The 14,538-nt window shown below is 41.6% G+C and overlaps 1 protein-coding gene across 1 annotated transcript in view; it reads left to right on the forward strand.

Moving 5' to 3' along the window:
* Positions 1-14,538, forward strand: part of ttyh2l (tweety homolog 2, like) — a 180,863-nt gene that overhangs the window by 145,683 nt on the left and 20,642 nt on the right. Inside the window, exons 7-11 of the mRNA XM_060901707.1 lie at positions 3,421-3,490; positions 3,663-3,718; positions 13,766-13,858; positions 13,946-14,038; positions 14,128-14,270. Of these exons, the coding sequence (XP_060757690.1) occupies positions 3,421-3,490; positions 3,663-3,718; positions 13,766-13,858; positions 13,946-14,038; positions 14,128-14,270 (455 nt within the window). The remainder of the gene's footprint in view (positions 1-3,420; positions 3,491-3,662; positions 3,719-13,765; positions 13,859-13,945; positions 14,039-14,127; positions 14,271-14,538) is intronic.

The following is a 14,538-nucleotide window of genomic DNA, read 5'->3' on the forward strand; positions in this document are numbered from 1 at the left end:
CACTTTGAGTTGCAGTAGTTTTTGGCTCTTCCAGCAACGCTAAAGTCCAAAGGTAAAAGTTATTTTGTGGTAAGAAATAGCCTGTTGTATTCCAGATACATTTGGAAGCTGTAGGAGATGAGCACAATTTTATTTTTATTACTTTCTTCTTCTGTTTTGTGACTTGGGTGGATAGAATATTGGATTTTCTGTTTCTTTATATAAAACTCAATAAAACCTGATTGAAATTTTAAGAAGTGTTAGGAGTTTTGGCCTGGCAGCAGGATTCAGGCTGGGCAAGAGTCATACACATCAGCATACACAGCAGTCTAGTCCAGGCAGGAATTTAGTATTATAATACAGTAAGTACTTACCAAAAACTAAGTAAATTTCTCAGCTGTCTCATGAGGACTCTTTTGAGGACAGCAATTCTGGATATATTTTGGACAGTTTAAAGAGAACGTTAATAGGTCATCTCTGGTCATCTAGCACAGGAACTGTGTGGGACATCTGACCACTTGGATTTTCCCCTATATGTTAAATGTAGAAAAACTGATAAAGCGTGTGTGTGTGTGTGTAGAGAGGTTGGCACGGTGGTGTAGTGGTTAGCACTGTCGCCTCACAGCAAGAAGGTCCTGGGTTCAGGCCCAGTGGCCAACAAGGGTCTTTTCTGTGTGGAGTTTGTATGTTCTCCCCGTGTCTGCGTGGGTTTCCTCCGGGTGCTCCGGTTTCCCCCACAGTCCAAAGACATGCAGGTTAGGTTAATTGGTGGCTCTAAATTGACCATAGATGTGAATGGTTGTGTGTCTCTATGTGTCAGCCCTGCGATGACCTAGCGGCTTGTCCAGGGTGTACCCTGCCTCTCACCTATAGTCAGCTGGGATAGGCTCCAGCTTGCCTGCGACCCTGTACAGGATAAGTGGCTACAGATAATGGATGGATATATATACACATTGGTTCAGCAACACGCGCTGCCATTTTTTTTCTCTACTCACGGTATTTGAGCTGATAGCCTAGTAGTAGCATAGCCAATTGGAACATGCGATTGCTTATATCCAGTGAATGTGTGTGTGTACATATATAAAACTGACCACGAGTTGGCCTAGTGGTTAGCATGTCCGCCTCTTGATCGCGAGTTCTACTCGCGGTCTGGTCATACCAAAGACCATCGTAAAAATGGTACCTACTGCTGTCTGGCAAGGCACGCTGCAATACAGATGTGAGTGGGGAGTCAAATTCTCATGGTTACCAGAGGACTATCCCCCCACTGTAAAATTCCAGTAGCATCATTACAGGATAAACAAAGAATAGAAATAGAGAAAACGTCTAGATAAATTAAATGAAATTAGGTATTTACATATACAAGTATAAAAAAGAATAAGAATAAGATATGGGGAAGGAAAAAAAAAGGCCAACAGAAGAGGTATTGCACATTATATTGCACATTGTCCGGTATTGCTTATTGTCAGGCTAAGCTACTGCTCCTTCCCTTCCCGTCCTCTGTCCTCCTGTTACCCCTCCTCCCCCCCAGAGAGCAGTTGTACAGTCTGATGGCGTGAGGGACAAAGGAGTTTTTAAGTCTGTTCGTCCTGCACTTGGGAAGGAGCATTCTGTCACTGAACAGGCTCCTGTGGTTGCTGATGACGGTGTGCAGAGGGTGACTAGCATCGTCCATGATGTTCAGTATTTTGTCCATCGTCCTCTTCTCTGCCACCGTCACCAGAGAGTCCAGCTTCATGCCGACCACAGAGTGTGTGTGTGTGTGTATGTGTGTGTATATATACACTCACGCACTTTGAGACATTGATAAATATTATTACTTTTTTTTTTTTTTTTTACAGTCAGATTGCAGTCGCTTGCCATAGCTCACATGGCTCTGTTCAAGTAGGGCATGCACAAAGAAAACCACTTTCTCATTCTCATCTCATTATCTGTAGCCGCTTTATCCTTCTACAGGGTTGCAGGCAAGCTGGAGCCTATCTCAGCTGACTTCGGGCGAAAGGCGGGGTACACCCTGGACAAGTCGCCAGGTCATCACAGGGCTGACACATAGACACAGACAACCATTCACACTCACATTCACACCTACGGTCAATTTAGAGTCACCAGTTAACCTAACCTGCATGTCTTTGGACTGTGGGGGAAACCCACGCGGACACGGGGAGAACATGCAAACTCCGCACAGAAAGGCCACACAGAGCCGGCCACGGGGCTCGAACCCAGGACCTTCTTGCTGTGAGGCGACAGCGCTAACCACTACACCACTGTGCCACCCCAAAACCACTTTCTTTCATAATAAATAAGGTAATGATAAAATGTCTTAGATTGAAATATAGTTTTGAATTAACCTTTGAGATTAAAGAACAAACACTGTAATGTGCTGAGACTTTGGACACTTACTCTCTCATTTAAGGTAATTTTAAGACTGTTTTCCGATGCAGTGTATTCTTTTGATCTCTGTTGGCTTGCGATATATTAATTCTGTCTGTGAGATTTCAGTAATGCAGACACTTAATTCTACCTCATGCATATTGACAGCAGTTTAGGAAAGTGAAATGAAATAAATTTTCCAGTATCGCACAGTGGAATAAAATTAATGTTACACTGACAATGAAATGACGACAGGTATATGTTCAAACATGAACTCTCCTGAAAAAACATTGGTTTTCACTTAAATTTATGTTGATATTACATTTCTACTTCTTTCTTTATCACCCCGTGAGGCCACTAGTGTAATTGTATACTAATGTATTCTAAATGTCCTTCACTTGTATGTGAACAGTTTTCTTTCAGATAATTGCGTCTTTGATTGCCAAAGTTGGATCTCAGGACACAGTTGTACTATTGATTTGATTAGTTTTTGCCATGAAGAGTGAACTCTCCATTTGAGTGTAACTACAGTTGGTTTTGGGGTTCTCTGCATGGCTTTTCTCTTTGTGTAATGTTGAATATGGCATGTGGCAAGTCTCCAATAGTGCAGCACAGTGACAACAAATGTTTGGGTTTTTAGTGGCTCAAATGCTCTGAATCTACAACACACCCAACATTCCTTAACTTCTGTTTAATACAAGCATCAGCATCTCTGAAAGCTCAGGAGAAGTTATTTATAAAATTTTCCATTACCTTGCTTATAAATGGCTTCCTCTTTTATTACACATGCACATCCTTGGCTGACTCTCGTATACACAACTCTGGAGATGGATGATATTAACCTTTTGGGCCTAGGCTATGGAATGTACAAAACAACTAACATTCACTAAATGACACACATCTGTTTCTCTAAAATTCCTGAGAGGAGTTATTTATGCAGTATTTACATGGGTTATTGCATTGCTTATCTCTCTCCCACATACATATCAGTTAACTGACTGTCTCGTGCACGTAAACCTTTTCTGATATGGACATTCAGCATGATAATTCACTTTACTTTTCATTTCCTAGGGTGCCAGTGACTTTTGTGTGGCCCCTGACAAATTTATTGTGAATCAAACAAAGGACTTCCTGAGTGAAGGTAAGTGGGTTTAGTCGAGTTTCCTGCAGCACAGATCTAGGGATTAATACACAATGTCTTCTACACCATGAGTCAGTTCATTTGTAGAGAGTTTATTAAAATAAGCACATGTGAGCAATAGAAATGAACGTTGTTTAAAAAAAAACCCTCTTTTTCTTCCTGTGTCTTACAGATGTAACCCATTACTACCTTTACTGCAGCCAGACTCTCCCCAATCCTTTTCAGCAGGTAAGCGTTGCATTCTGTCTGCTTAGTAACGCTCAGACAAAGCTGCTCTTCGGGGCCTATGGCATAATTGGACCAGCTAATTGAGAGAAAGCTCCGTGTTAACCCCCTTATTATGGCATGATTAAAATATCAACATGGCTCATTTAATTACTTAAAGAAGATATGAGAATAAACTTTGATCAAATGGAATCCTTTAGTCTGCGGGATTGTGGTAATTAGTTTTATCTGGCTTCCTGTGGGATTCCTGCCAAAGGGCCAGCGTTAGGTTAGTTTGTTGGAACTAGACTGCTTTTGATCATTTGTTAAGCAAGTTTGTTGGAAGCAAAATCATGAGATAGAAGCATATAGTAAAATGTGGCTAAAACTGTACTCATTAAAGTACCCATGACTTCACTGATGACTGATTCTGAAGGTATAAATACATGTTTGGGTCAGATTTGTTAACAAAGCAAATTTCTCATCTCATCTCATTATCTCTAGCTGCTTTATCCTGTTCTACAGGGTCGCAGGCAAGCTGGAGCCTATCCCAGCTGACTATGGGCGAAAGGCGGGGTACACCCTGGACAAGTCACCAGGTCATCACAGGGCTGACACATAGACACAGACAATCATTCACACTCACATTCACACCTACGCTCAATTTAGAGTCACCAGTTAACCTAACCTGCATGTCTTTGGACTGTGGGGGAAACCGGAGCACCCGGAGGAAACCCACGCGGACACGGGGAGAACATGCAAACTCCGCACAGAAAGGCCCTCGCCGGCCACGGGGCTCGAACCCGGACCTTCTTGCTGTGAGGCGACAGCGCTAACCACTACACCACCGTGCCGCCCTGAATCAGTTTCTTAATGTGATACGAAGAAAGTGTCTGCTTTAAATGGATATATATATCCATTTAAGGCAGACACTTTCTTCGTATCACATTAAGAAACTGATTCAGGGAACGTTACGTATGAGCTCAGTTAGCTATCAGCTGAACAGCTTAAAGTGTTAGTCTTGCAAAAATGACATCACCACTGGAAATTATACCTCACAAAACTAGACATGTTAAATAGTTGACTGTCTAAATTGTATTTTAATACAAGACCGGGAACATGTTCTATTTAGCGGGTAAAGTTTGGCTCTTTGAGTCCGCCATTACACAAACGCGTTCCTGGTAAGTAATTCAAAGGAAGTGACATCATATGCGCAACGCTTGCAAGTTCGTGGCATTTCCGGCTTTTGCAAAATGTAGCACGTTTTTAATGATTTTTTTTATTCCAAAGCAAAATTAAAACCAAAGGATGCCTCCTAAGAGGTGTGTCGTTCAAGGCTGTTCAAGTGTAGACGATAAAAAAAGCAGAATTTCAATCCATTATAGCCCGAAGTCAGCAGGACACTTACGGAATGAATGAGTTCGATTTGTACAGACAAAGAGAGGTAACTTCGAGCCGACAGGACGGTTTGGTGTCTGCTCCAGATATTTTGAAAAAGATACATTTGTGAGGCAAATTCACATAGAAGGATTTGAGCGACGTCTAGTACGCGGAGCAGTTCCTACGATCTGGAAACAAAAGTCAGAAGTGCCATCCCAAAGAGCTCACCGCTACACAGTAAGGGTCGAGCTTGTGTTTAGGCTGTCGCTTGAATTTATTAGTTGTCCTTCATCAGATCAATAATGTTCTAGGGTAGTTTATATGTGGCCAAATACAGGGGTAATAGCATTCCGGCGCCGCGCCCGATTTCCGGCGCGCCGTGGCTGGGGAAAAAAAAAATAAAAAATCTAGTTCGCCCATTGTCCTGTGTCATTCTGAGATGCGCAGATAGACAGTAAAGGGAATTCCGAATTCCCTTTACTGTCTATCTGCGCATCTCAGAATGACACAGGACAATGGGCGAACTAGATTTTTTTTTTTCCCCAGCCACGGCGCGCCGGAAATCCGGCGCGCCGGAACGCTATCACCCCTGCAAATATAATACTTAGATAGATGACAGACAATTACTGATCTAAAAGCAAACCAAAACATGCTTACTCTGAGTCACTTCTTCGTCCTTGTTGTCGTAAAGTTGTGTAAAGAGCTTTACAAAAGAAGGCAGTTGCGCATACTGTATGACGTCACACATGCACAGAGCTGGACAGTAACGAAGTACATTTACTTGAGTACACTTTTTGAGTATCTGTACTTTACTCAAGTATTTTTTTTTTGGAAACTTATGACTTGAACTTGGGGTGGCACGGTGGTGTAGTGGTTAGCGCTGTCGCCTCACAGCAAGAAGGTCCGGGTTTGAGCCCCGTGGCCGGCGAGGGCCTTTCTGTGCGGAGTTTGCATGTTCTCCCCGTGTCCGCGTGGGTTTCCTCCGGGTGCTCCGGTTTCCCCCACAGTCCAAAGACATTCAGGTTAGGTTAACTGGTGACTCTAAATTGACCGTAGGTGTGAATGTGAGTGTGAATGGTTGTCTGTGTCTGTGTGTCAGCCCTGTGATGACCTGGCGACTTGTCCAGGGTGTACCCCGCCTTTCGCCCGTAGTCAGCTGGGATAGGCTCCAGCTTGCCTGCGACCCTGTAGAACAGGATAAAGCGGCTAGAGATAATGAGATGAGATGAGATGACTTTAACTTCAGTACATTTGAAAGGCAAATATCATACTTTTCACTCCACTACATTTCTGTCAAGGTCCTCGTTACTCATTACTATGAAGCAGCTTTGAAAATGGATGTTTTTTCTTTTCTTTTCTAAAACGTGATTGGTTTTTTTTCCGTAGGTGACACTGAGACAGTCTATGAGTAATCATTAGGTTCAAGTCCATAGATAGTATAAAATCAAGTTCAGTGATTTCTCAGCAGCGTTATTTGAACACGATCAGTCAGTGGCAGAATGGAAAGAGGCGGTTCTTCTGGGGAATGAATGCACCCAGGGCCATACCCGGAATCCATGTTTCAGTTTTCTGACAGGATTAAAGATTCATTTCGTTTTAATTGTTTGCTTTGTTTGCCTAAAACGAACCACATCACAGCCTACAAAAACTTGCCGCCCAACATGCGGAAGCATATTGAGGTCTGAAACCGTTTTATTCCAAGAGAAAGCTTGCAGTGACGTTGTCTGTGCTTTTAGAACTAGCGATAATGTTGCAATAGCTATGCAGTCTGGTTAGTCAAATGACTTTCTATGGATTTGTCCACCAATTTGCCATCGCCTTGTCCACAGCTAACAATAGCATATAGCTAGTTAACTTGGACACTGTTAGTTAGCATGTAAAAACGGAGTTACACTAACATGAATAATGTTGACTAATTTGAAGTCCTTTCAGAAATATATTTTAGCATAATCTTGCCAAATAAACAGAATGTAGAAATCTATGTTTATCTGTGATTAAAGGTGTTTATTCTACAGGTTCTACCAGCTAGTCAGTAAATCCAGAAGGTTGTTTCAGAAGCATGAGGTTTTGTAAGCGTTGTGGCAATAATACAACAATGCGTTGACAGAAAATGTACTTTTAATACTTAAGTATTTTTAAAAGCAAGTACTTTAACGGAAGTAAAAATTTGACTGTATCACTTGTATCGGAGTAATATTTGACCAGTGGGGTCTGTACTTTGACGTAAGTCATGAAGTTAGGTACAGTGGTGCTTGAAAGTTTGTGAACCCTTTACAACCCCGATTCCAAAAAAGTTGGGACAAAGTACAAATTGTAAATAAAAACGGAATGCAATAATTTACAAATCTCAAAAACTGATATTGTATTCACAGTAGAACATAGACAACATATCAAATGTCGAAAGTGAGACATTTTGAAATTTCATGCCAAATATTGGCTCATTTGAAATTTCATAACAGCAACACATCTCAAAAAAGTTGGGACAGGGGCAATAAGAGGCTGGAAGAGTTAAAGGTACAAAAAAGGGACAGCTGGAGGACCAAATTGCAACTCATTAGGTCAATTGGCAATAGGTCATTAACATAACTGGGTATAAAAAGAGCATCTTGGAGTGGCAGCGGCTCTCAGAAGTAAAGATGGGAAGAGGATCACCAATCCCCCTAATTCTGCGCCAACAAATAGTGGAGCAATATCAGAAAGGAGTTCGACAGTGCAAAATTGCAAAGAGTTTGAACATATCATCATCTACAGTGCATAATATCATCAAAAGATTCAGAGAATCTGGAAGAATCTCTGTGCGTAAGGGTCAAGGCCGGAAAACCATACTGGGTACCTGTGATCTTCGGGCCCTTAGACGGCACTGCATCACATACAGGCATGCTTCTGTATTGGAAATCACAAAATGGGCTCAGGAATATTTCCAGAGAACATTATCTGTGAACACAATTCACCGTGTCATCCGCCGTTGCCAGCTAAAACTCTATAGTTCAAAGAAGAAGCCGTATCTAAACATGATCCAGAAGTGCAGACGTCTTCTCTGGGCCAAGGCTCATTTAAAATGGACTGTGGCAAAGCGGAAAACTGTTCTGTGGTCAGACGAATCAAAATTTGAAGTTCTTTATGGAAATCAGGGACGCCGTGTCATTCGGACTAAAGAGGAGAAGGATGACCCAAGTTGTTATCAGCGCTCAGTTCAGAAGCCTGCATCTCTGATGGTATGGGGTTGCATTAGTGCGTGTAGCATGGGCAGCTTACACATCTGGAAAGACACCATCAATACTGGAAGGAATATCCAGGTTCTAGAGCAACATATGCTCCCATCCAGACGACGTCTCTTTCAGGGAAGACCTTGCATTTTCCAACATGACAATGCCAAACCACATACTGCATCAAGTACAGCATCATGGCTGCATAGAAGAAGGGTCCGGGTACTGAACTGGCCAGCCTGCAGTCCAGATCTTTCACCCATAGAAAACATTTGGCGCATCATAAAACGGAAGATACGACAAAAAAGACCTAAGACAGTTGAGCACCTAGAATCCTACATTAGACAAGAACGGGTTAACATTCCTATCCCTAAACTTGAGCAACTTGTCTCCTCAGTCCCCAGACGTTTACAGACTGTTGTAAAGAGAAAAGGGGAGTCTCACAGTGGTAAACATGGCCTTGTCCCAACTTTTTTGAGATGTGTTGTCATGAAATTTAAAATCACCTAATTTTTCTCTTTAAATGATGCATTTTCTCAGTTTAAATATTTGATATGTCATCTATGTTCTATTCTGAATAAAATATGGAATTTTGAAACTTCCACATCATTGTATTCCGTTTTTATTTGCAATTTGTACTTTGTCCCAACTTTTTTGGAATCGGGGTTGTAGAATTTTCTATATTTCTGCATAAATATGACCTGAAAGATCATCAGATTTTCACACAAGTCCTAAAAGTAGATAAAGAGAACTTAGTTAAACAAATGAGACAAAAATATTATACTTGGTCATTTATTTATTGAGGAAAATGATCGAATATTACATATTTGTGAGTGGCAAAAGTATGTGAACCTTTGCTTTCAGTATCTGTTGTGACCCCCTTGTGCAGCAATAACTGCAGCTAAACATTTCCGGTAACTGTTGATCAGTCCTGCACACCGGCTTGGAGGAATTTTAGCCCATTCCTCCGTACAGAACAGCTTCAACTCTGGGATGTTGGTGGGTTTCCTCACATGAACTGCTCGCTTCAGGTCCTTCCACAACATTTCGATTGGATTAAGGTCAGGACTTTGACTTGGCCATTCCAAAACATTAACTTTATTCTTCTTTAACCATTCTTTGGTAGAATGACTTGTGTGCTTAGGGTCGTTGTCTTGCTGCATGACCCACCTTCTCGAGATTCAGTTCATGGACAGATGTCCTGACATTTTCCTTTAGAATTCGCTGGTATAATTCAGAATTCATCGTTCCATTAATGATGGCAAGCCATCCTGGCCCAGATGCAGCAAAATAGGCCCAAACCATGATACTACCACCACCATGTTTCACAGATGGGATAAGGTTCTTATGCTGGAATGCAGTGTTTTCCTTTCTCCAAACATAATGCTTCTCATTTCAACAAAAAAGTTCTGTTTTGGTCTCATCCGTCTACAAAAATTTTTCCAATAGCCTTCTGGCTTGTCCATGTGATCTTTAGCAAACTGCAGACGTGCAGCAATGTCCTTTTTGGAGAGCAGTGGTTTTCTCCTTGCAACCCTGACAGGCACATCATTGTTGTTCAGTGTTCTCCTGATGGTGGACTCATGAACATTAACATTAGCCAATGTGAGAGAGGCCTTCAGTTGCTTAGAAGTTACCCTGGGGTCCTTTGTGACCTTGTCGACTATTACGCGCCTTGCTCTTGGAGTGATCTTTGTTGGTCGACCACTCCTGGGGAGGGTAATAATGGTCTTGAATTTCCTCCATTTGTACACAATCTGTCTGACTGTGGATTGGTGGAGTCCGAACTCTTTAGAGATGGTTTTGTAACCTTTTCCAGCCTGATGAGCATCAACAACGCTTTTTCTGAGGTCCTCAGAAATCTCTTTTGTTCGTGCCATGATACACTTCCACAAACATGTGTTGTGAAGATCAGACTTTGATAGATCCCGGTTCTTTAAATAAAACAGGGTGCCCACTCACACCTGATTGTCATCCCATTGATTGAAAACACCTGACTCTAATTTCACCTTCAAATGAATTGCTAATCCTAGAGGTTCACATACTTTTGCCACTCACAGATATGTGATATTGGATCATTTTCCTCAATAAATAAATGATCAAGTATAATATTTTTGTCTCATTTGTTTAACTGGGTTCTCTTTATTTACTTTTAGGACTTGTGTGAAAATCTGATGATGTTTTAGGTCATATTTATGCAGAAATATAGAAAATTCTAAAAGGTTCACAAAATTTCAAGCACCACTGTACTTTGTCCACCTCTGCACATGCAGTGCTGCTGACCAATAAATCGCTGCGATCTTATGGCGAACAAGCTTTTAGTGATTTTTGGAACAGAATTCAGATGCAAAAAAATTATTTTTTGAACCAATTTTTTATTTATCGGTGAACTTTACAACCTATTTGAGCATATCACACACACAAAACACGGGATTTTATGGCATTTTCGTAAGACTAGCACTTTAAACCTATTGCATTCAATTTACAAATTATTGCGGGATGATGTAGTACCAGGAAAAGTTTTGCCACAATGTCACTTGTGTCGATCTGTGACAGATTTGATCTATTTTGTTAAATGGCAGGTTTTTTGGATGGCAGGTGGAATTTCCAAGCTGCATATTCATGCATATTCACAGATTTTTTTCAGTGAGGGAGGATAAAAGCACAGAGATGTTTCAAGGTTTCTTGAGCAATTAAAAAAATTAAGCAGTAAAATTACTTTCTAATTAGATCATTTATACTTTCATAATATTAACAGTCAGTTAATAACTGTGAGTTGGCCTAGTGGTTAGCGTGTCTGCCTCTCGATTGGGAGATCGCGAGTTCTACTCACGGTCGGGTCATACCAAAGACCATCATAAAAATGGTACCTACTGCCATCTGGCAAGGCACGCTGCAATGCAGTGGGGAGTCAAACTCTTGCGGTTACCAGAGGACTAACCCCCACTGTAACCCTAGCTATGTAATAGACCCCTTTCACATGACGTCACCGCGCCGCGAGATTTTGTTAGGCGCCATATTGGGAGACCAAGTACATGCACTCACAATATAAAACAAAGTACGAGCGAGAGTAAAGTGACACGATGGATGATAATTCTGGTTATGTGAGTACATTACCAGCTGCAGAAAGGGCACGGTATGTGGAGAAACTGGCTGTGATTGATGGGTTTGACCCATATGATAAGACTCGCGGCAAGGGAGAATGGAAACATAAGGAGGACCTGACACCAATTCTGCCATCTGTTTGCTACCCAGACATTGTAAACTATTTGTTGTTTACACCCAGTGCCTACACTCAGTGTTCGAACTATGCCGATATTTTCGGGGGGTCCCTTTTTTTCCCTGGGGGGGGCGCTTGCGCTTGTCTCGGAGCGCGGATCTCCAAACACATGAGAAGCCTTGCGCTTGTCTCGGAGCACGGATCTCCAAACATGAGAAGCCTTGCGCTTGTCTCGGAGCGCGGATCTCCAAACACATGAGAAGCCTATCTTATGCACATATCACGCGGACTCCACACCTCCACACACGCATCGCGTCTGAAGTCATAACTCATCAGGGGAAATCGTGTCCGCATTGGCATGTTCAAAAAACAACCTCGCGTCAACAATGATACCACACGCAAGAAAAAAAAAAACAGTCAGGCTACTCAACAACCAACCTGGCAGCAGCGAGCAAGCCCCAAACCATCCTAAATTATTATTATTATTAAATTGTAGAAGTCTGGGAGGCTTGCTCCTCATACAGTTATCAACTTGGGGCCAATTTAGCATGTTTTAAATCTGAATTTCTTGCGTTTGCTTACCTCAAAGTGTCCACAGATCATGCACAGACTTATCCATTATATCCACAGTTTTTTGCCAAGTCTCACACAGGTTTCTTTCAAGTCTACTGTTGGGCCAATAAATCATAAATAAAACAGCTCAGATTTGTTTGTTTAAGTCGTTTGCCACTCCACTTTATTCTCGTGGGTTCACATACCGCTGCCGTTATTTCCCCCTAATCACGAGTTTGTTGGTCTTCCAAAATGGCGCAGGGTCTGTTTACTTCCGGTTTCGGGTGACGTCAGTGAAAGGAGTCTATAGGTGAGAGGCCGAGGGCTACAGAAACGGAGAACAGCGCCACATGGCATGGGAAGGGACTTTGAATAATAAATTAAACCATGCACTGAGAAGCTCCTGTTGAAGTTATGGATTGTCTGAGGTGACTGGCATTTTATAAGCCCCGAAGAAAACAGTACTACGCCAGTCACCAAAGAGTCCATAATTACCGGAGCCTCTCAGTGCATGGCATATTTGATTTAGATCCCTCATGAAAAATTTCAAACTAAAAGTATTAACTACAAAGAATTAGAAATAAACCTGAAAAAAAAAATTGGAGGTCTAACTCTGCCTCGCTAGGCATGATCATGATATGTAGATCTACCGTACACACACAGAAATGCTCACAGAGCCACAGCTGACTCGAGTCGGCCATAAAGCTTGAAATTGTGACGTCAGTTCATAGTACATCCAGGATATACCATGATTGACTTACACCATATCCTTTTCTCTTTTTTTTTTTTTTGACATCACGGGACACATTGTTTAATCAGTGGTGGAACTGTATTATGTCACATGAGCCATCCTTGGCCAATCCCTGCATGGGAATTTTTTGATGAGGAATATAATGTGCAATATACCGTAATGTAATATACTGTACATTCAGGTTGTAAGCTGATGACTATTCCTTATCTTGCAATGCAATACAAATACTCAGAAGAGAGCTCTTGAGATAGTTATAAACACAGCACAAAAATCACTGGCTGCTCCCGAACCTCCCTGGAAGACATCACCTGCTCCCGCTACCTCTGCAGGGCCACAAACATTATTAAGGACTCTTCACATCCTAGTCACCACCTGTTTGAACTGTTGCCCTCCGGTAGGCATTACAGGTCCTTCAAAGCACGGACCACCAGACTCAAAGACTGTCTTTCCCAGGACCATTAACACACTGAACTCAAATATACACTTTTACAGTACTTTTAAGACTGTACTTAGCTCTGTACTTACGCCAGATTGGAAAGTAACATTCTTTATACTGCTATTTGTTTTATTTAGTAGTGTGCAAAACTTTCACACTGGATGTATAAATTCATTCATACTGCTGCTGTTCTTGCGCAATATTCAGACTGGAAATAGCTGGCAATAGCTACATCCACTCATAAAATTTGCACTCTGGCGTCACATGCTATTTATTTTACTCATGTTTTGTTATTAGGTAGTACCTGTGTTCTTTTGGATTCTGCTGATTTCCTCTTTTTTTTTTTTCTTCTACTGCACCAAACAAGAGCAGTGCTCCTAATTTTGTTTTAGTGCTATACAATGATAATAAAGGCTTTCTATTCTATTCTATTCTATTCTCTAACTAAAGCTCTCCTGGCAAGAAGTGGCTCAAATCGGGGGAAACATCAGCATAAATATGTTTAATTCTTACCCCTGTATTGTAGTCACTGACCATCTTCCAGAGGTCCCTGACGACCATGCAAATTCAGGTCCAAGGCTTGCTACAGATTTCTCTCTCGATTTTCCCCACTGCTGAGGTAAGAGCTCCACACTCTTACACACTTCATGTATATTGTATTTTTTATTTAAACATAAATGATGTGATTTGTGCATGCATGTTTTAGAGAGATCTGTTAGGTATTCAAGGCCTCCTGAACACCACAGAAATCAGCTTGCACCAGCTCACAGCCTTGCTGGACTGCCGCAGTCTGCATAAGGTGAGAAGCAGTCTTTAGCACACGATTTCTGTCTCGCATAGTCGAATATGAAACAGCTTCTGTCTGTTTTGTGTATGTTTTCATGGCAGGACTATCTGGATGCCCTGGTGGGATTGTGTTATGATGGGGTGGAGGGGCTTCTTTACCTCTGTCTCTTCTCCCTGCTGGCAGCCTGTGCCTACTGTGCTATGCTGTGCATCATTCCCCGAGCGTTTATCCTCATAGCCAGCAGGTAAACCTCATCATGTCTTGGCAAAAAAACAACAAAAAAAAAAACCTTCCCTTCTGTTTACTGCTGCTAAAATGTTTCTGGTCACTTTATACACTTATAGTATATACACGTCGATGTATATACTGTAACTTTATTTATGTAAAGGTTCCATAATTGATTGAAATAATGGAAACGTAAGCCGATATTAATATCAAGGACGTCATAAGGAGTAGGATCACTCATTGCCTTCAGAACAGCTTTAATGCTTCTTGTGATGTTGTCATATATG

The sequence above is a fragment of the Neoarius graeffei genome, chromosome 20, assembly GCF_027579695.1.
Source record: "Neoarius graeffei isolate fNeoGra1 chromosome 20, fNeoGra1.pri, whole genome shotgun sequence".
NCBI classification, from domain to species: domain Eukaryota; kingdom Metazoa; phylum Chordata; class Actinopteri; order Siluriformes; family Ariidae; genus Neoarius; species Neoarius graeffei.